At 42.3% G+C, this 20,721-nt stretch overlaps 1 protein-coding gene across 4 annotated transcripts in view; it reads right to left on the bottom strand.

The window, feature by feature from the left end:
* Window positions 1-20,721, bottom strand: part of FEZ1 (fasciculation and elongation protein zeta 1) — a 49,056-nt gene that overhangs the window by 16,179 nt on the left and 12,156 nt on the right. For all 4 annotated transcript variants that reach the window (XM_053594246.1, XM_053594249.1, XM_053594247.1 and 1 more), the window contains exons 3-5: window positions 18,163-18,262; window positions 4,270-4,356; window positions 1,649-1,817 (exon numbers count right to left, since the gene is read on the bottom strand). In XM_053594246.1, coding sequence (XP_053450221.1) covers window positions 1,649-1,817; window positions 4,270-4,356; window positions 18,163-18,262 — 356 coding nt within the window. The remainder of the gene's footprint in view (window positions 1-1,648; window positions 1,818-4,269; window positions 4,357-18,162; window positions 18,263-20,721) is intronic.

Raw genomic sequence — 20,721 nt, 5'->3', positions numbered from 1 at the left:
AGCCTTGTACACCGGAGCTGGCGGGTTTGAATCCAGCCTGGGCCTGCCAAACAATGACAACTACAACCAAAAAAAAAAGCTGGACATTGAGGCAGGTGCCTGTAGTCCCAGCTACTTGGGAGACTGAGGCAAGAGAATTGCTTGAGCCCAAGAGTTTGAAGTTGCTGTGAGCTGTGACGCCATGGCACTCTACCCAGGGCAACAGCTTGAGACTCTGTCTCAAAAAAAAAAAAAAAACTTTGGTTTGAATTTATGCTAAATCTTTTTTAATGGCTAAGTAACCCTCTTGCCATTCTCACCATTCAAGAAGGTTTCAAGGGCCTAGAGGTCACCGCTTTGAAACATAATCATCGAAGAAGATAACATCCACTCTCTCACGGTGCTGGGAACAGAGGGACCTGATACCACCTGACTCCAAATTGCAAAATCTACTTAATATAATGGATTCTATCCACTTAGCTATATGCAAGAGTGAGATGTCTTTCTCAGTCCCTCCAGAGGGTTGCCTGTGGTGTGTTTAATGCTTGATCACTCTGGTCTAATGCTTATTCAATAATAAAGTTATTTTGTTTCTCTTCTACCTTTTCAGGGAGGAGATTTTTTTGTTTCTAATGATACTTTCTGAACAATGGCCTTGGACAAGTCACTAAACCTCTCAAAGGACTCAGCTCAATCCTAATGGGGTTTGTGTGAGGATGAAACAAGTTTATGAACAGTAAGTCTGAGAATGAGATCTGACTCATGGAAAGCACTCCAGAAACAAGAGCTATCATTCTTACCTTTTGTATCTCTTTTTTTTCCTTCACTGATTTTATGGTAGCATCTTTATTTTATTTTATATTATTATTATTTTTTTTTTATTTTTTATAGAGTCTCACTCTATTGCCCTGGTAAAGTGCTGTGGCATCGTCATCATAGCTCACAGCAACCTCAAACTCTCAAGCCATCCTCCTGCCTCTGCCTCCCAATAGCTGGGATGACAAGCACCCACCGCGATGACCAGCTAGTTTTTCTATTTTTAGCAGAGACGGGGGTCTCACTCTTGTTCAGGTTGGTCTCCAACTCTTGAGCTCAAGCAATCCACCTGTCTTGGCTGCCCAGAGTGCTAGGATTACAGCCTGAGCCACTGTGCTCAGCCCCATTTGTTTAGACAGCGGTTCAAATTTCTTCTACTTCTACTCTGCTCTAGTCGTTTTTTGTTTTTTTTTAATTAGCTAGGCGTGGTAGCGTACCCCTGTAGTCCTAGATATTTGGAAAGCTAAAGTGGGTGGATCGCTTAAGGTAGGAGGTTATTTTTGTTTTTGAGTTAGGGTCACCTAGGCTAGAGTAAAGTGGCATCACCATAACTCAGTGCAACCTCAAACTCCTGGCTGGTCTTAAACTCCTGGCCTTAAGCGATCTTCCCTCATTAGCCTCCCAAAGTGCTAGGATAACAGGCATGAGCCATTTAAAATTTATTTGACTGCCTTATTTTTTTTAATAGAAAATGCTTGCTTTTCTCCTGATGCCAAGTCAGAAAGATGTTACTGACCCCCTAGATTTGTAAACCTTTGCTGGGGGCAGTGACCAAAGCACAGCACATGGCCCAGCACCTGGCGCAGAGTAAGTCCACTCTCAGCATGCCCAGCCCAGCCCCCAGGGCCCTCACCTTCGTAGGACCAGTTGTTGTTGAAGGTCTGTGTCAAGGCCTGCATCTCCTGCAGGAGGACTGAGTCTGCCTGGGAGGAGGTCTCTCCACCATCCTCTTCTTCCAGAACCTCCTCTTCTTCCTCAGGGTCTGGAGAGTTCTGCATCATTTCCTCAATTTCCTCAATTACCTAAAGAAGGAACAGGAGAGAGTGCTACTTCCGTTCTCTGCTAGAGGGAGGCAGATTCTGGCAAATTCTGGCTTAAATTTTAATCAGTTAGGGATGTTTCTAATGAAATAAGTTTATATAAATAAAGTCTGAGAATAAGATCTGACACATAGAAAGAACTCTACCTGGCTTATTGTACCCTCAATGAATCCCCAACAATAAAAAAAAAAAAAAAGAAAGAACTCTAAAAACATGAGCTATCCTTATGACCATTTGTATCTTTTTTTTTTTTTTTTTATTGTTGGTGATCCATTGAGGGTACAAAGAACCAGGTCACACTGGTAAAATTCCTAAACCAATATTGTTTCTTAATAAATATTAAATAAGAAAAATAGATCTGACCAAAGACTTGCATACACTCTTCCCTTAACACAGAGCACTCTTTAATGTAAAACCTCTTCCAAGAGCTCCATTGAGATAAATGATTTATTGGAAATAAACTACTCTTTCAGGAAACAAGGCAAAACTGCCTGGAAGGGAACCATTACTTCAATTTGCTGAGTACTTTATTCCTAAGAGGGAAAATACTTTATCTGTCCAACTTTAACATGAACCCCAGGTCCATAAATTGTCACAACACATATGACTGGAAAAAATGAAGCGTTGCTCCAGAATCCATCTAGATAGCAATAAGTGAAAATAAAGATAAAGATAAAAGAATAAAAAAGATAGATATGGCCTGGGAGCAGAAAACAGATAAGAACTCCAGCTGTAATCCAGATCATTGATAGGGGCCAGCTCCCAGGAGTGGAAGGTAGAGCTGACTATCTGCCAAAAGGAATGAAAGTGACTTACCTTGTGCATTAATGGTTTATGTTTTTATAAAGAAAACAGAATAAGCAAAGAGTGCTTCTGAAAGTGAATCTGTCGATGAGCTTGGTCACAACAGTGCACTTAAACATTTCCTTGTCTGTTCTCCATGCTATGATGGACTCAACTTCTAAGGCTACTCAGTCTCTGAGATGGGTTTCTTCATGTTAGACTGGCCCAAAATAATGGGGCTTAGGGTTTCCTCCTTTAGAATAATTCTTATTGTTATTCCTAACTTTCTCATCTCTACTCACAAATTTAGGGGATACCTACTCTTTGACTACTGAAAGATATTTCATAGACTGCAGGAACATAGCCTCAACACAAATCCCTTTAGATTTTATGGCTGAGTTTCTCTAACAGTAATTATCATTGCGTTCACATCCTTTCCCCCTACAATTCACAAGAATTAACTGTTCGCCCCCTCCTCCTTAAAAATCTAATTCCTGGCTCAGCACCTATATCTCAAGAGGCTAAGGCGCCAGCCACATACACCAGAGATGGCGGTTTCGAATCCAGCCCAGGCCTCCCAAACAACAATGACAACTGCAACCAAAAAATAGCCGGGCATTGTGGCGGGCGCTGGTAGTCCCAGCTACTTGGGAGGCTGAAGCAAGAGAATTGCTTAAGCCCAGGAGTTGGAGGTTGCTGTGAGCTGTGATGCCACAGCACTCTACCCAGGGTGACGCTTGAGGCTCTGTCTCAAAAAAAAAAAAAAAAATCTAATTCCTTTGAATCTCCTAATCCTTACTTGTTTCTAATCGCATTTTTTTTTAAATCACAGATAGAAAAAAGCACCTCTGCTAAATAGCACATTTTGGCACTGTAAGTTTCCAGTGGAAGTTTTTCAGAATGACTTTTTGGAAACTTATATGGCATTCAGCTCAAAACAGGCACTCATGTATACCTGTTGACTAAACAGTTGAATAAGGTACGCAGAGACTCAACATTATCCTTTCTAAGTAATACATTAAATTAAAACTAATAGGTAATAAACTCAAATGTGCAGCACTCTTTTTTTTACAAACAATGACAGCAGTGTCTTTAACACTCCTTTTGGAAAACTCAAAGGTTCCACTACATTTTCCATAAAATGTGGTAAAATATCTATCGCACAAAACCCTCATCTATCACTTCTCTTTTGGAAACACGTATGTTTGAGACCCTTGTTTATGTCTTGACTCTAAGCATGATGAATTGCAATATGAGGCTTAGTAAGAATGGTGGCCACCCATCTATGGCTCATCAGAGACTGACTCCAGCCGTCTTGGACATAGAGCTTGTTAGGTGATTAGTTCTATGTGGGATTTGAACATACATATCAGATGATGGTAGTCTGGGGGACGGTCAGTAAAGCCACATACTCTGTGAATATCTTTTTTTCTGACAGTGTCTGTTAATCTATAAACCATGCTCACTGCAGGTAGTAAACTGAGGCTAAAGAGGAATGAAATTCCTTATCAAAGGCACCCTGAGTCGTCAACACCACTTTCCCCAAGACCATACATCTTTCTTCCACCTTGAATGGACATGCCAATGATGTTCTCTTAAACTTTTTCTCTACCCAAAGAACAGAAGGACCCAAGAACTTAGATCTCCATACCTGCTCTGCTGTGAGTAGAGGCTCCTCGTTGATACCAGAATCATTTTCACTCTTCTCATTGAACTCTTCCTCTTCTTTTTCATGGATCTGTGGGGAGGAGGGCAGGTGGAATTCTGATTACCATCACAGAACTAGGATTCCCTCTGGCCTCTAGAATGGATGATACTGACCAGGAGACCACTGCAGCCAACACTATCTAAGAAGGGAGTTGAAGAGGTGTCCAGAGTTGCATCTGATTCCAAATGTGCTCAATGTCACACAGCACGCGTGGCTGAGTCTAATACTACCAGAAAAGGACAACAGGAGAGGAGTGACTAGCACAATTCTGAGTCAGAGGGAATTAACACTGTTCTTTAACTCCCAAGCAGGCCATCTTCAGGTGCACAGGGAACCTTCGCAACCACAACCAAGCCTGTGGCAAAGGCATGCTTATTTTATTAAGGAGCTTCAACCTGGGGATTTTTTTTTTTCAGATTTTATCTTAGTAGGCCTTTTAAAGAGTAGGTTGTTTTAGTCCAAATAGCAATGACTTTTAGAATTGGAAGGAATGCCATCCTGTTACTGGGATACAGGTGTTACAGCTGATTGAGGACGTAGAAATACACGTGTGACAGGCCCCTGAGTAACTAAACAGCAACAAGAAAAATATTGAAAGAGAAATCTAGTGAGTCTATTTGCCCTGTGTCTCTAAGATGTCATAATCATACCTAAGATTCTGAAAGTTCAAAACCACCCAAATTCTAGATGTTTAAGTCTAACAAGATATTCATAGAGGGCTTGGTGCTCATAGCTCAGTGGTTACCATGCCAGCCACATACACAGCGGCAGGTGAGTTCAAACCCAGCCTGGGCCAGCTAAACAACAATGGCAACTATAACAAAAAAATAGCCGGGTGTTGTGGCAGGTGCCTGTAGTCCCAGCTACTCAGAAGGCTGAGACAAGAGAATCGCTTAAGCCCAAAGAGTTTGAGGTTGTAGTGAGCTGTGATGCCATGACACTCTACTGAGGGTGACATAGTGAGACTCTGTCTCAAAAAAAAAAAAAGATATTCGCAGAGTATGTGGCTTTACTGACCATTCCCCAGACTACCATCATCTGGCGTTTACGTTCAAATCCCACGTAGAACTAATCACCTAACAAGCTCTATGTCCATAAGTCTGATTTGAATGTCCTATGGCAGAGGTGGGGAGGTGGCAGCAAGGGGTGTCTCCAGGAAATCTCTCTGCAGAGCCACTTCTCACCCAGGAATCCATCCTCCTCGCTCTCCAATAACTGGATGACTAGCCTCTTCTCCGAGAATCACATTCTTCCTATTCTTACAGGAAACACCCCCGTTCCAGTCTGAGCAATCATGTCAGAAGCAGTCTGTCCTCAGAAACCTCTTCCCTCATCTTGATTTTTTTTCTTTATTAAATCGTAAACACATAGATCATGTATACATTAATGTATGTATGGGGTACTCCCCTCATCTTTAAAATCCATTAAAACCAGGACTGGGTCATGAAAAAAAAATTAAGCAAATGTACCCTAAATGCCATCTGCACTCAACCTGGATAAGGGATAAGGGATAGGACAGAAAGGGAAGAGAGACATTGGAGGGGCGTGCGTGGCAGATGGTGACATCCAGGTCTGCTGAGGGGCACATATGCTCCTGACTCTGCCAAGTCTACCACCTGCAGTAGCCGCTTGCTTTCCATAGCTCCCTGCTATGCAGAACAAAACTCCAGGAGCTGCCCTTTGTTGACAGCTACACTCCAATATCATAGAACTTTCTTCAGGTCAGAAAGTCTTGTGGTAGAAATTAGCCCAAAATTAAGAGAACCAAGAAACATTTTTAACTCCAGACAAAAAGCAAAAAAAAGAAAAGAAAAGAAATTCATCAGTATGTGTGTACCCCCAAATTAGTATGAGCCCGAGTTAGGGCTCATACTAGAAAACAGTGTTTTGTTTTCTGTTTGGGTTAATTTTTTATAAGCATCTGACAGCAACCATTAATCTATAAACCAGAATTTTAGGGTTGTTTTTTTTTTTTTTTGGCATTAAGTCTAAAAAAAAATGGAATGCATAAAAAAAAGGGATTACATGGCTCAGCACCTATAGCACAGTGGTTATGGCACCAGCCACATACACTGGGGCTGGTGGGTTTGAACACAGCCAGGGCCAGCTAAACAACAATGACAACTGCAACAAAAAAAATAGCTGGGTGTTGTGGTGGATGCCTGTACTCCCAGCTACTTAGGAGGCTGAGGCAAGAGAATCGCTTACGCCCAAGAGTTGGAGGTTGCTATGAGCTGTGATGCCACAGCACTTTACCCAGGGTGGCATAGTGAGACTGTCTCAAAAAAAAAAGCAAACAAACAAAAAAAAACCCAAGGGCGGCGCCTGTGGTTCAGTGAGTAGGGCGCCGGCCCCATATACTGAGGGTGGTGGGTTCAAACCCAGCCCTGGCCAAACTGCAACAAAAAAATAGCCGGCGTTGTGGCAGGCGCCCGTAGTCCCAGCTACTTCCGAGGCTGAGGCAAGAGAATTGCCTAAGCCCCGGAGTTAGAGACTGCCGTGAGCTGTGTGATGCCACAGCACTCTACTGAGGGTGATAAAGGGAGACTCTGCCTCTAAAAAAAAAAAAAAAAAAAAATGGAATTACATTTTCTGAAATGTAGCCAATTTTAGTGGGTTTACCTCCCTGAATGTTACCATCTCCCTCTCTGAGGTCCTTCCTCTGAGTTTCAGCATAAGTCAGGGAGAGCAAGGGTGGAGAGGAGCTACCAGGGATAGATACTTCTTGCTGTTAAATGTTAGTGAACTTGGGCAGTGACATGAAAGGCCGACTCTTACAGCTTTCTCTACCTTCCCCATCTCAGGCACAAAGCCTACAGGCCTAAGTTGTCAGGCTTGGGTATAAAGAGATGGGAAAATCAGTTACAAGCCCTCAAAAGCCACCCTGAGTTCCTGCTGTTAAAGGAGCTATAACCATCCCTCATTCTCTCAGATCTCTGAAGTCACCCACCAAATAAGAAAAATAAAAGGGGAGGCATACACGAAATCATCCCAAGAAAGCCCTGGCTCCTTCCCTCCCCTAAGCTTGCCTTATCTCTTACCTCTTGGTCTCCTGCACCTATCCGCCTCTGGCCTTTCCTCCTCCCTCTCTAGGCCTAGTTTCTGCATGTTCTCTCCATCCAGCCAGATTCTCCTGTGTTCTTATAGCTTCGGCCACTTCTCAATGAGCCTCTTCTCTTTCCTTTACAAAATCCCGACCTTCCCTCCCTTACCAGGACAGAATCTTGTGCAGAGAGGGGAAAGCTCGGGGGAGGAGAGAATAACAGAGAGAGACAGATTTTGAAAAGTGACAACAAATCTATGGAGTCTCTTCTCCTTAGTATAAAGACTTGTATAAGTTACAAGTATGGTAGTAAAATTTCAATTTTTCAATAGAGTGAAAGGTTCAGAAAATCTCCTGGAGAATAAAACAAAATGAGTAAACAGAAAATGGGAGAGAGGGAAACAATTCAAAAGATAATTTGAAGAAGTCTAAAGCTTGAATAGAAGAAATTCCAGAAAGCAAAAATGGAAGAGATGACCTCTTTCAACCGTGACAGAGTAACTAATATTGGATCTACCCCTCCTGCCAGAAACAGCTGTAAATGTGGACAAAATCTATGGGCTAATTGTTTGCAGGAACTGGACACGAGCAGTGCAAGGCTGTGATCTTTGACAAAAGGGACAAACATGAGATAAATGAAAGCTGAAAGACTCGCTCACCTATAGTTCCCCACTATAAGAAGTGCTATAAAAAGTTCTTTGGGTTGAAAGGAAATTATAGAAAATCAGATCTACGGGAAAGAAGATGAAACACCGGACATGGTAAGTATGTGGGTAAAATGTGAAAAATTATCTCTGGTTATTTTTTATTTTAAAATATGTATCCTTTTCCCCCCTTCTGTTGATTTTCATAAAAGACAACTGTCTAAAGCAAAACTACCTTGGTGTTGTAGGGAATATAATGTAGATGGAAATGAAACCTATGACAAGGATGGCATAAAGGATGGAAGGAATAGACATACTGTTATAAGTGTTTTACATTTTATGTAAGGCAGCACAATATTCTAAATAGATAATTTAGTAATGTAGAGTATAATACCTAGAGAAACCGCTAAAAAAATACAAACATGCATAGATAAAAATCCAGCAGAAGACACAGGATGGAATGACAAAGAATGTTTGATGAACCCATCAGAAGGCAGTAAGGATGGAACAGAAGAGCAACAAAACAACAGACCTGGAAGGTATAATTAGAAACGCAAGATTTAGAAGCAGGAGTAGAGGCTCATGGGCACTTTGGGAGGCTGAGGTAGGAGGATAACTTTAGGCTAGGAGTTTGAGACCAACCTGGGCAATATAGTAAGAGGCCATCTCTACAAAATTTTTTAAAAATTAGCCAGGTATGGTGGTGTCCTCCTGTAATCCTAACTACTTAGGAGGCTGAAACAGGAGGACTGTTTGAGCCCAGGAGTTTGAGGCTGCAGTGGGCTATGACGATGCCACTGTACTCCTAAACAGAAAAGAAAGAAATGCAAGCTAGTATACCTTAACACAAATTATCAATATTAAGTTAAATGCTAATGAAGTAAATGATGCAAATGGATTAAATATAATAAACCAAAAAGCATAGATTGTCAGACTGACTATAAAAGCAAGACTCAGCTATATACTACCTGCAAAAAAAAAAAAATACTTTAAATGTAAAAATGGAGATAGGTCGGGCGGCGCCTGTGGCTCAGTCGGTAGGGTGCCGGCCCCATATACCGAGGGTGGCGGGTTCAAACCCGGCCCCGGCCAAACTGCAACCAAAAAATAGCCGGGCGTTGTGGCGGGCGCCTGTAGTCCCAGCTACTTGGGAGGCTGAGGCAAGAGAATCGCTTAGGCCCAGGAGTTGGAGGTTGCTGTGAGCTGGGTGAGGCCACGGCACTCTACCGAGGGCCATAAAGTGAGACTCTGTCTCTACAAAAAAAAAAAAAAAAAAAATGGAGATAGGTAGAAAGTAAAAGAACTGAATACGCACACACGCCTTGTAAACAATATGGATAAGAAAGGTGGAGCAGCTAAATATCAGGCAAAATTGACTTTAAGACAAGAAATATTAGAGACAGAGGGACTTTCACAATAATAAAAGGGTCAATTCATCAGAGAGATGTACCCAATAACAGAGCTTCCAAAATATATAAAACAAAAAATAACAGAACTAAAGAGAGACAAATTCATAATAATAGTTGAAGACTTTAGCACGCTTCTCTCACTAATTGATAGAATAAAGAGAAAAAAATCAATTAGGATATAGAAGATTTCAACAATACTACCAACCAATTTAACCTAGGTGACCTGTATGAAATATTACAACCAACAAATGCAGAGTGCACGTGCATCTGGACACTGGACCACAAATCAGTCTTACTGTATTTTAAGAGATTCAAATCATACAATGGTTTCCATGAGCTATGATAACACAACAGTCTAACCAGGTGAGGATTTGTTCAGATTCTTCATGGAGAGCAGCTAAGACCGAAGGTCTCTTCTCCTAGCCCAGGCAGAAAGGTACCTATGTGTATGATCCAGTCTCTTCAAAAAGACTGGGGACTTTATTCTAAAAAAGTAGACTAGAAAAACTCTTTTTTTTTTTGGTTTTTGGCCAAGGCTGGGTTTGAACCCACCACCTCTGGCATATGGGACCGGCGCCCTACTCCTTGAGCCACAGGCGCCACCCGACTAGAAAAACTCTTATAGCCAAAGGCAAAGAATTTATGACGAAGATCCCAAAAGCAATCACAGCAACAACAAAAATCTGCAAATGGGACCTGATTAAACTGAAAAGCTTCAGCACAGCCAAGGAAATAATCAATAGAGTGAATAGACAACTTATATAATGGGAGAAAATATGTGTGTGCTATACATCTGGCAAAGCATTGACAACCAGAATCTACAAAGAACTCATGCAAATAGCAAGTAGACATCAAACAAGCCCATGAAAAAGCGGGCAAAAAGCATGAACAGAAGTTTTTCAGAAGAAGATAGACTAATGGCCAATAAACATATGAAAAAATGCTCAATGTCTCTAATCATCAGGGAAATACAAATCAAAACTACAATAAGATACCACCTAACTCCAGTGAGAATGGCTCTTATCCCAAACTCCTGAAACAACAAATGATGGCATGGATACAGAGAGATAGGAACACTTATACACTGCTGGTGGGACTGCAAACTAGTGCAACCTTTATGGAAAGTAGTATGGAGATGCCTCGAAGAACTAAGAGTAAATCTACCATATTTGATCCAATAATCCCACTACTGGGTATTTACCCAAAATAAAAATAAAACCTCATTCTATACATTTGCATTCAAATGTTTATAGCAGCACAATTCACAATCATAAAGATGTGAAAACAACCAAGTGCCCATCAAGACACGAGTGGTTTAATAAAATGTGGCATATGTTTATCTATACCTCTTGGAGGTGCCCATAGCATGGTGGTTACAGCACCAACCACATACACGGAGGCTGGTGGGTTCAAACCTGGCCCGGGCCAGCTAAACAACAATGACAACTACAACAAAAAATAGCTGGGCATTGTAGCGGGCGCCTGTAGTCCCAGCTACTTGGGAGGCTGAGGCAAGAGAATCACTTAAGCCCAAGAGTTGGAGGTTGCTGTGAGCTGTGATGCCACAGCACTCTAACTGAGGGCAACATAGTGAAACTCTGTCTCAAAAACAAAATAAATAAAAATAAAATAAAATAAATTAAAAAATAAAATGTGGTATATGTTTATTCTCTTGTATGTGTATATATGGTGTATAGTATGAATATACACATGTACCATATTTGGGTACACATGTATGTATATGTACATATACACACATACGGTACATGTATACATGTGTTGGATGTATATGTATATCTCGTATACCATGGATTATTACTCAGCCATTTAAAAAAAATGGTGAACTAATATCTTCTATAACAACCCGTATGACACTGGAGACTGATCCTAAGTGAAGTATCAAGAGAACGGATCAGGGCGGCGCCTGTGGCTCAGTGAGTAGGGCGCCGGCCCCATATGCCGAGGGTGGCGGGTTCAAACCCAGCCCCGGCCAAACTGCAACAAAAAAATAGCCGGGCGTTGTGGCAGGCGCCTGTAGTCCCAGCTACTCGGGAGGCTGAGGCAAGAGAATCGCGTAAGCCCAAGAGTTAGAGGTTGCTGTGAGCCGTGTGACGCCACGGCACTCTACCCGAGGGCAATACAGTGAGACTCTGTCTCTACAAAAAAAAAAAAAAAAAAGAGAACGGATCAACAAGGGAAAAACAAACACCAGATGTGCTCACTTTTAAAATTGGAACTAAACAACCAACAAGCATGTGTACACACAATAGTAAAATTCAGTGGAAATCAAGCAGGTGGAAGAGGGCGAGGAAGGAATGAGTAAATTCACACCTAACGGGCACACTATCTGGACACAATTATAACCTTGACTCAACTATACAACAGTAGTGCACCTAACCAAAATGTTTGAACCCCTGTAACATTCCAAAAATAAACTAAAATACAATACAATACAATAAAATTTAGGCCCAGTTAGCCATTCAGGATCCATCTAGAAGGACTGGCTCTTTGAGGATTCACAGCAGGTCTAGTTTCAGTTTGGGGGAGATGAAACAGTTCTGAAGATGGATGTTGGGAATGATTGTAGAATATTATGAATGTAATGAAGGCTGCTAAATTGTACGCTTAAAAGTGGCTACATTGGCAAATTTTATGCTATACATATTTTACCACAATAAAAGAAAAAGGAGTGGAAAAAAATACAAGGTTGATTTAATATTTTAAAATCAATGTATGTATTTCATCACATTAACATAATAAAGAAAAAAACTACATAATCATCTCTATAGAGGCAGAAGACAGGAATAATTAATTTTCTGAAAAATAACACAAGAAAATAAGCCACAATTTAAACTCATGAGCTTCCCGTTGAAAGGGTCCACAGTATAATACATTGTATAACGAAGGAAGGAAAAAGACCTTTCCTCCTAAGGTACATAACCGTAAAATTTCATATGAAAAAGGAAGAAGAGAACATCCTAAAAGCTTCTGAAGAAAACCAAGAGAGTCACACATAAAGGACCAGCAATCAGAAGGGTTTTGGCAGCTGACCTAATGTATAACTGGACTCGTATGTAGCAGAGAGATGGAGGGCATTAGTTTAGATGTGTTTTGTTTGTTTGTTTGTTTGTTTTGAGGCAGAGCCTCAAGCTGTCACTCTGGGTAGAGTGCCATAGCATCACAGTTCGCAGCAACCTCAAACTCCTGGGCTCAAGCAATTCTCCTGCCTCAGCCTCCCAAGTAGCTGGGAGTACAGGTGCCTGCCACAACGCCCGGCTATTTCTTTTTTTTTTTTTTTTCCGGCTATTTCTTGTTCGTAGTTGTCATTGTTGTTTGATGGGCCTGGGCTGGATTCGAACCCGCCAGCTTTGGTGTATGTGCCTGGTACCTTAGCCACTTGATCTACAGGCGCTGAGCCAGTTTAGATGTTTTTAAGAAAAAATATCAACTGACAGATTACAGTGTCTGGGGCGGTGCTTGTGGCTCAGTGAGTGGGGCACCGGCCCTGTATGCCGAGGGTGGCGGGTTTGAGCCCGGCCCTGGCCAAACTGCAAAAAAAGAAAAGAAAACAGTGTCTGTTTTTTTTTTTTTTTTTTTTAACCACTGTACTGTTCATATTTTTATTTTCTGTATATTCTGATGTTTTGACATTTTTAAAAACCTTTTTGATAGGGAGAGACTACACAAAAGCTAGCAAAGGCCAGGCATGGGGACTTACACCTGTAACCCCAGGACTTTGGTAGGCGGAGGTGAGAGGAACCCTTGAGGCCAGGAGTTTGTGGCTGCAGTGAGTTATGCTCATACACTGCACTCTAGCCTGTGTGACAGTGTAATGAGAGACCACGTATGAAAGGAAGGAAGAGCAGGACAGGACCGAGGAAGGGAAGGAAGGGAAGAGATAGCAAAAGGTCTCAGCCAGGAGGATGGCTTTGCTTTTTTTTTTTTTTTCTGAGACAGAGCCTCACTCTGTTATCCTCGGTAAAGTGCTGCGGTGTCGCAGCTCACAGCAACCTCCAACTCCTGAGCTTAGGTGATTCTCTTGCCTCAGCCTCCCGAGTAGCAGGGACTACAGGTGCCCACCACAACGCCTAGCTATTTTTTCGTTGCAGTTTGGCCGGAGCCAGGTTCGAACCTGCCACCTTCTGTATATGGGGCCAGCACCCTACCCACTGAGCCACAGGCTCCACCCAGGAGGATGGCTTTAATTTACAAACTAGCCCAAGCAGAGCCTGCCTCCTTTTCTTGACCCTATACTCCCGGAGGCCAGAGAACTCAGTCTCCGGCATTCCTTAGCCAGGTACCACGTAATTAAGAACCACCACTAGAGTTCAAAGCTTGGAAATTATCCTAAACTGTTTAACCTGCCCTGTCTTGCATTTCCGTAGGAAACCCCAAAAAGGCGAGGGCCTGGCTCTCACCTTGCCCCTTCTGCCTGGTGGACACGGTGCTTCCCCCATGTGACCCTGCATGGCACGCCATGTCTCTTGTCTCTAGGACCTGTGATTATACTAAACTTAGTTTTCCTCGGCCTCTCTGTGTCTCTACTTATGCACCTGAATGACCATCACATAAAGAGCACAGAGCAACCAAATATGGTGAGATTTACAGATCAGAGTTTAAAGTTGAGAGATAAATAGATAAATGGGAAACTAAGCAAAAATAAAAAGATAATTCTTAACTTCAGGTTGAACTAAAAGTAGTCTGAGAAAGGAAATATTCGGGGTTTTTTGTTTGTTTGTTTTGAGACAGAGCCTCAAGCTGTTGCCCTGGGTAGAGTGCCATAGCATCACAGCTCACAGCAACCTCCAACTCCTGGGCCCAGGTTGGATTCAAACCCTCCAGCTCAGGTGTACGTGGCTGGCGCCTTACCCACTTGAGCCACAGGCGCCGCCCCAGAAAGGAAATATTCTTATAGAACACTACATGGTTCAGCTAGGAATTGTATTTCCATAGTTATACTAGTGTATATATTTAATATTGAATTAACTATAAATTGCTGACAATCCCATATTAGAGAGGGGAAAGATTTTGTGTATTGGGGTTGTATAAAAGAGTGAAAGCTTTGTCTTCCGTAATACAAATCAATACATAATAGCCCAAATTGATAATTTTTTAAAAATCAAGGAAGTAGCAAGATAAATGTGCTATTCAAAATTTGAGGCTATATGTCCCCCACCGCAAAAAAAATCTGCTAAAAGAAATATGAATGGTTTGTCTCTCTAAAGCGGGGAAAGATGAGACAAAATGCTACTGTATTTTTTATTTTTAAGTCTTACAATGTACGTATTACTGAAAAAGTATTATTTGACTTTTTTTTTGAGACAGAGTCACTATATCGCTATCAATAAGAGTGCTGTGACATCACAGCTCACAGCAACCTCAAACTCTTGGGCTTAAGCGATTCTCTTGCCTCAGCCTCCTGAGTAGCTGGGACTACAGATCCAGCCACAACATCTGGCTATTTTTTTTTTTTTTTTTTTTTTTGCCGTTGTCATTGTTGTTTAGCAGGCCCTGGATGGGTTCAAACCTGCCGGCCTGGATGTATGTGGCCAGCGCCCTACCCACTGAGCTATGAGTGCTGCCATGACTTTTTAAACTATGTGCATATGTTGCTTGGATTTTAAGCAAGGAAAAATGACTCTTTGCAGTCACAATTTAACAGATTGTATAATATTTAATTAAATTACTTGTAGTCACAAGGATAACTGATTCTTGAAAATGAACTTAAAAGTGGAAGGTATGAGAACTTGCTAGAGAGACACCTACCAGCTTTGTGTCCTCAGCATGAAAAAGGCTTTGGGATTTTTTTGTTTGTTTTTTAGAGACAGAGTCTCACTTTGTCACCCTGGGTAGAGTGCTGTGGCAATGCAGCTCACAGCAACCTCCAGCTCTTGGGCTTAGGCGATTTTCTTGCCTCAGTCTCCTGAGTAGCTGGGACCACAGGCGCCCGCCAGAACGCCCGGCTTTTTTGTTGCAGTTTGGCCAGGACCGGATTTGAACCTGCCACCCTCAGTATATGGGGCCCGCGCCCTACTCACTGAGCCACAGGCGCTGCCCTGGTTGCTGTGTTTTACAGAAGGAATACAGAGTACTGGTTAATGTAGTAAGTCATTGAAACCGAGGTCAGTTAATAGAGCTTCACCTATAATTAATCCAAATGATAAAGGAGGATGAAATAAAACAGCCTTCTTCCATCTACTTTCGCTACTCTGTCCTTTTCCCCTGGGTTAAATAAAAGAAATACTACAAGGAGCGAGCAAAGCTCCTGATCATCCTTCTCAGGGTCATTCAATTCACCCTGAAATATTAACCCTCTTGAAGGAAATTTGCAAATGAGGATAAATGGAAGTCCTTTTGAAGGGCATGTTATCTTATATACCCTTTGACTCAATCCACAAAATGAGTTGGAAAGGTTGCAAAAGAGCGAAAAGCAAAATCCGCCTTTTGCACCATGATGGACCTGATTTCATTTCTGTAACTAGATTTATTCCATTATTGCCTCCTTTCCTTTGCATTTTGGGTAAGTATGAACCACCATGCATATAAGCATCACAAGAGAAAATACGAAAAGTTGACAGTACAAAGCAAAACCTGAGACCAGGCGTGGTGGCTTACACCTGTAATCCTAGCACTCTGGGAGGCTAAGGCAGGTGGTTTGCTTGAGCTCAGGAGTTCGAGACCAGCCTGAGCAACAGAGAGACTGTGTCTCTACAATAAATAGAAAAATTTAGCTGGTCTTAGTGGCAGGTGCCTATTGTCCCCGGGAGGCTGAGGCAAGAGGATCTCTTGAGCCCAAGAGTTTGAGGTTGCAGTGAGCTACATATGAAGCCATGGTACTCAACGCAAGGCAACAGAGTGAGACTCTGTCTCAAAAAAATAAATAAATAAATAAAAAGCAAAAACTGAGACACAGACTCCCATGTCTATGCCAACTCAAAGTCACCATCTTACCTGCTCTGGTTAATAAAACCCTAAGGTTTTGAGTATTTGGGATTGCCAATTATTAGAAGAGTTAAGAGTCAACAAATTGGTCAACTGCTGATCTCTTTGCTGTGCTATTTTGAGCAACAATCTGCAAATATATTGAACAGTCAGGAGAATCTGTTTCCTACTTTTTTTACTTGGACTGAATTTTGGAACACTTAGAAAAATTAGATCCACCCTCCTCCAGCATTTGCTGGGCCCACAGGAATGTGACAGGCCTTCCTGACAAGAAATTGTTAAATTTTTTTACAGCTGAAACTAGAAAACCAACCAAGACTATAACCGGCTTTTTCTTTTTTTGAGACAGAGTCTCACTATGGGGCCCTCGGTAGAGTGCCGTGACATCACAGCTCACAACAACCTCAAACTCTTGGGCTTAAGTGATTCTCTTGCCTCAGACCCCCAAGTAGCTGGGACTACAGGCGCCCGCCACAGTGCCCGGCTATTTTTTTGTTGCAGTTGTTTAGCTGGCCCGGGCTGGGTTTGAACCCACCACCCTCAGTGTATGTGGCTGGACCATAACCACTGTGCTACGGGCACCGAGCCGACCATAACTGGCTTTTAACTGGCTTTCAAAATCATGAAGCCATTAAATGATTTTACCTTTGTGTGCCCCTAAAATGCATATGTTGAAATCCCAAAGCTCAAAGTGTTAAGAGGTGGAGTCTTAGGGAGGTGATTAGATCGTGGGGGTGAAGCTTTCATAAATGCTTTATAAAAATGGCCTAAAAAAAAAAAAAGTGGCCTAAGGGAGATCACCAGAGGGAAGATAGAGTGAGAAAGTGCCCTCTCTGAACCAGAAAGAGGGTCCTCACCAGACACAGAGCTGGTAACTTGATCATGGACTTTCCTACCTCCTGAACAGTGAGAAGTAAACTTATGTTATTTATAAAGTACTCAGTCTATGGGTAGTGCCTGTGGCTCAAAGGAGTAGGGCGCCAGCCCCATATACCAGAGGTGGTGGGTTCAAACCCGGCCCAGGCCAAAAACTGCAAAAAAATGTTAAAAAAGAAAAAAAGGTAAATTACTCAGTCTAAGGTACAGCAGCCTAAACTAAGATACCATTCTATACGTAGACTCAGCCAAGAGAGGCAATTGGATCTTTGAAAAGGTTACTCATCGGAGCCTATGCAAATCAACTCAAAATAAGTATCCTCTTCATTTTTCAGAAGCCCTTAGGCTACTTTCTGCCTTGGCATCAGTAACCATGGAGCATGACTCTGGTCCAGAGACACAAACGTCCCTTTGGTTGAGTTTCATAAAAATTTCTTCCCCCCACTGTACGGCCACCTCACTGATATCTGGGCCCCAACTTGGCCGTCACCATGCAACTCTGTTTGCACTTCTCGGCTTTGTTTTGGTGGGTCGGAATTGGTCATATCAGCTGAGAAAACCTAATTTTCCTTTAAACCATCATTATTTGAACCCAAAAGAAGCCTAGAGTAGTTACCCTTCTCTTATTTCAGACCACCTTATTTTGCATGTTGTAGTACACACATCAAGAGAAGTTATCGCATGTCATTTGTTGCAGATGACCATTCCAATGACCTCAGACTCACTGGGTGTCCTGGGTGTCCCCCTGACCTTATGTTTCACTCTTCTCCCAACTCCTACCCCCTCAGCAATGATTTTAAGCTACTGCTGAGCTTCATTCATTACATAATAAGGAAGACTGTTGAGTTACTGAATGTTTTTCTAACTGGATTCCACATCTTTTCAAGCCCTACTGAACACTCCCCCCGCCCCCAAGAGATACCTGGGTGTCAGAGCTGTTGCCATTCAGAACCTCCATGTTTTGGTCCCTCCAGTCTTCTGAGAGTGAAGGGATGTAATTGTCTGTCAGAGCATCCCAAACCCTGTAAACAAAGAGAAGCTCTCATTAGCACACATCTGTGTCCTGGCCCCGCCTGGAGGAAGGAAGAGCTGGGCCAGGAGAGGAGAGAGGCTTCTGTGTGTGCCAGGCTGAGATCATCTGCCTTCCAGCAGGCAGGGGCAATGCAGCTTCAAAACTGATCTAGAAGTGCTTCCAGGGGAGACGGAGCCAAGCTCGGGAGCCTGGCCAGGGCCTTGTGTGTAAAGGGTATTTGCTTCAGGGAAGAGAAATTTCTCACCACTGAGATACAAATGGCAGAGTGTACGGTTGGATCTCTTCTGGCCTTGGAAATAAATCTGCTCCTCACCCAAAGAGTTCAGGTCTGAACTTAAGAGAAGCCTCTGTTTCTTTTCCAATGGGCAGAGAGACAGAAGAAAGGAGACAGAAAGTCCAGGCCAACTCTTCTGGTTGAAGCTCATTAAAATCAGGATCATCATATAGTTTATACCCAGGTCAATTTCAGAGCCCTGCAAGCCAGATGGTGAGGAATTAACTCCTTGACACCTAAAAAGGGATAATGCCAATGCTGTGAATGCTTCTCACCAAAAATGCTCTCTCTGGCCCATGAGTTACAAGACCTTGCCCTCTAGCAAGGCAGAATCTAAAGGTGCCATTTCGCCACCATGGACACACTCAAGTAAACACTGTATGTGAAAGGAAGCAATTAACACACTTCTGGCTACACAGTTTTTAGTGAAGGAATACAGGGCTACCTTCATTACTTTTCAAAATTTTGATGTGCACATAAGAAAGGCTTTCTGCAATTCCTGTTCCTTAACGCACTTATTTCAGAAGAATTTCTTTGGGAAAAAAGAAGGGAGGGAAAGGGTTGGTTACATTCTGAAGTCACAAACACACATCAGGAAAATACATAAATAAGTCAACACCAAGAGATTAATGTAAATCAGTACATCAACTTCTAAAATAATGCCGTCCATGCGAGCCAGCGGCACTCGAGCTAATATCAGATAACAATAAATGAGAGTGCTGTGTGGTCTCCTTCAGGCATCTGTGATGAGACCAAGATCTATGTGAGACCAAGATTTAAAAATTAGCAAATATGGCGGCACCTGTGGCTCAGTGAGCAGGGCGCCGGCCCCATATACAGAGGGTGGCGGGTTCAAACCCGGCCCTGGCCAAACTGCAACAACAAAAAGATAGCTGGGCGTTGTGTAGTCCCAGCTACTTGGGAGGCTGAGGCCCAGCTACTGGGGAGGCTGAGGCAAGAGAATCACCTAAGCCCAAGAGCTGGAGGTTGCTGTGAGCTGTGACATTGCAGCACTCTCCCAAAGGCGACACAATGAGACTCTGTCTCTAAAATAAATGAATAAAAAATAAATAAAAATTAAAAAAGAATCAGCAAATATCTGCATACAGGGACCAGATTCAAAGCATAGCAAAATACATTTTAAGATTCTGAAAAGATGAGTGGAAATATTATACATCTACCTATTAATATCTGTATATCTATCTCAGAGCACAAACTCTTAAAATCAGAAAATAGAGAAGGGAGGTCTGTAACATAAACAAAATTAGGAACGATATCTGCTACATGGGTACATAAATAAAGAGATTTTCCTAGTGCACAATACACACAATCAGTGATTAAAAACAAAAAAATACAAGGAACCCAGGAAAACACAATTTAATGGCAGAGCTTGGGGCATTAGCTTATTCATTATTTTCCTACCATTGCAAGAATGCACTTTGAGAAAACTCATCGAGTGCTCATTAGACATCTTCTCAGCAGGATTTCAGAACCGACTTCTTAAACTGTGGGTTACAGCCTAATCCTAATAGTACCTGTTAAAGCTGCATTAATCCAGGCTCATTCTACACCCAGGTCCTGTTAGCATTCTAGAGCCAAGAGGCAAATAGGATTTGCCATCTCCAAGAAAAATCTCCATGGCGCCACACCCACGGAAAGGCCACGGTCGGTCCCCTCTTTACATCACTGCATTACATTCTGTGCTGCAAGAATGAACAGCAGGCACACAGGCACTGACCTTCAGATTTTTCCCTGCAGGAAGTGCCAGGAGAAATGAAATTCAGCAAAGTCTAAAATAGGCAGAAGGCTTTTGTACCTCTCCTAGGCTGGAAGGAAGCTGAGAACTTTAACGGACCAGACATTTTCCAATGACCTTGAGACTGTTTATATCCTTAAAGAGACAACCCGGGGCTCTCTCAGATCATGTAGACAGCACTCACTTTTCTGAGCTTTCCCTGACATGCTCTGAATTTTATCTTCTAATTCTAGGATTTTAATGACAATTCCCTAAACCTTCACCTCCTCGGGATTTCAAACCATCCTCATTCTCTTTCACATTTTGTCCAGCTTTTCTCCCTCCTTCCTGACATACTTTTTATCCTTTGAAGTTTATAAATAACTTTTAAAACAAAAAAGCTATAAAGAGCTCTCCTCTCTTTATAATCACTTGCATG

This window comes from Nycticebus coucang, chromosome 6, assembly GCF_027406575.1.
Source record: "Nycticebus coucang isolate mNycCou1 chromosome 6, mNycCou1.pri, whole genome shotgun sequence".
In the NCBI taxonomy this organism is placed as follows: domain Eukaryota; kingdom Metazoa; phylum Chordata; class Mammalia; order Primates; family Lorisidae; genus Nycticebus; species Nycticebus coucang.
This window is presented reverse-complemented; position numbering and strand designations above follow the sequence as displayed.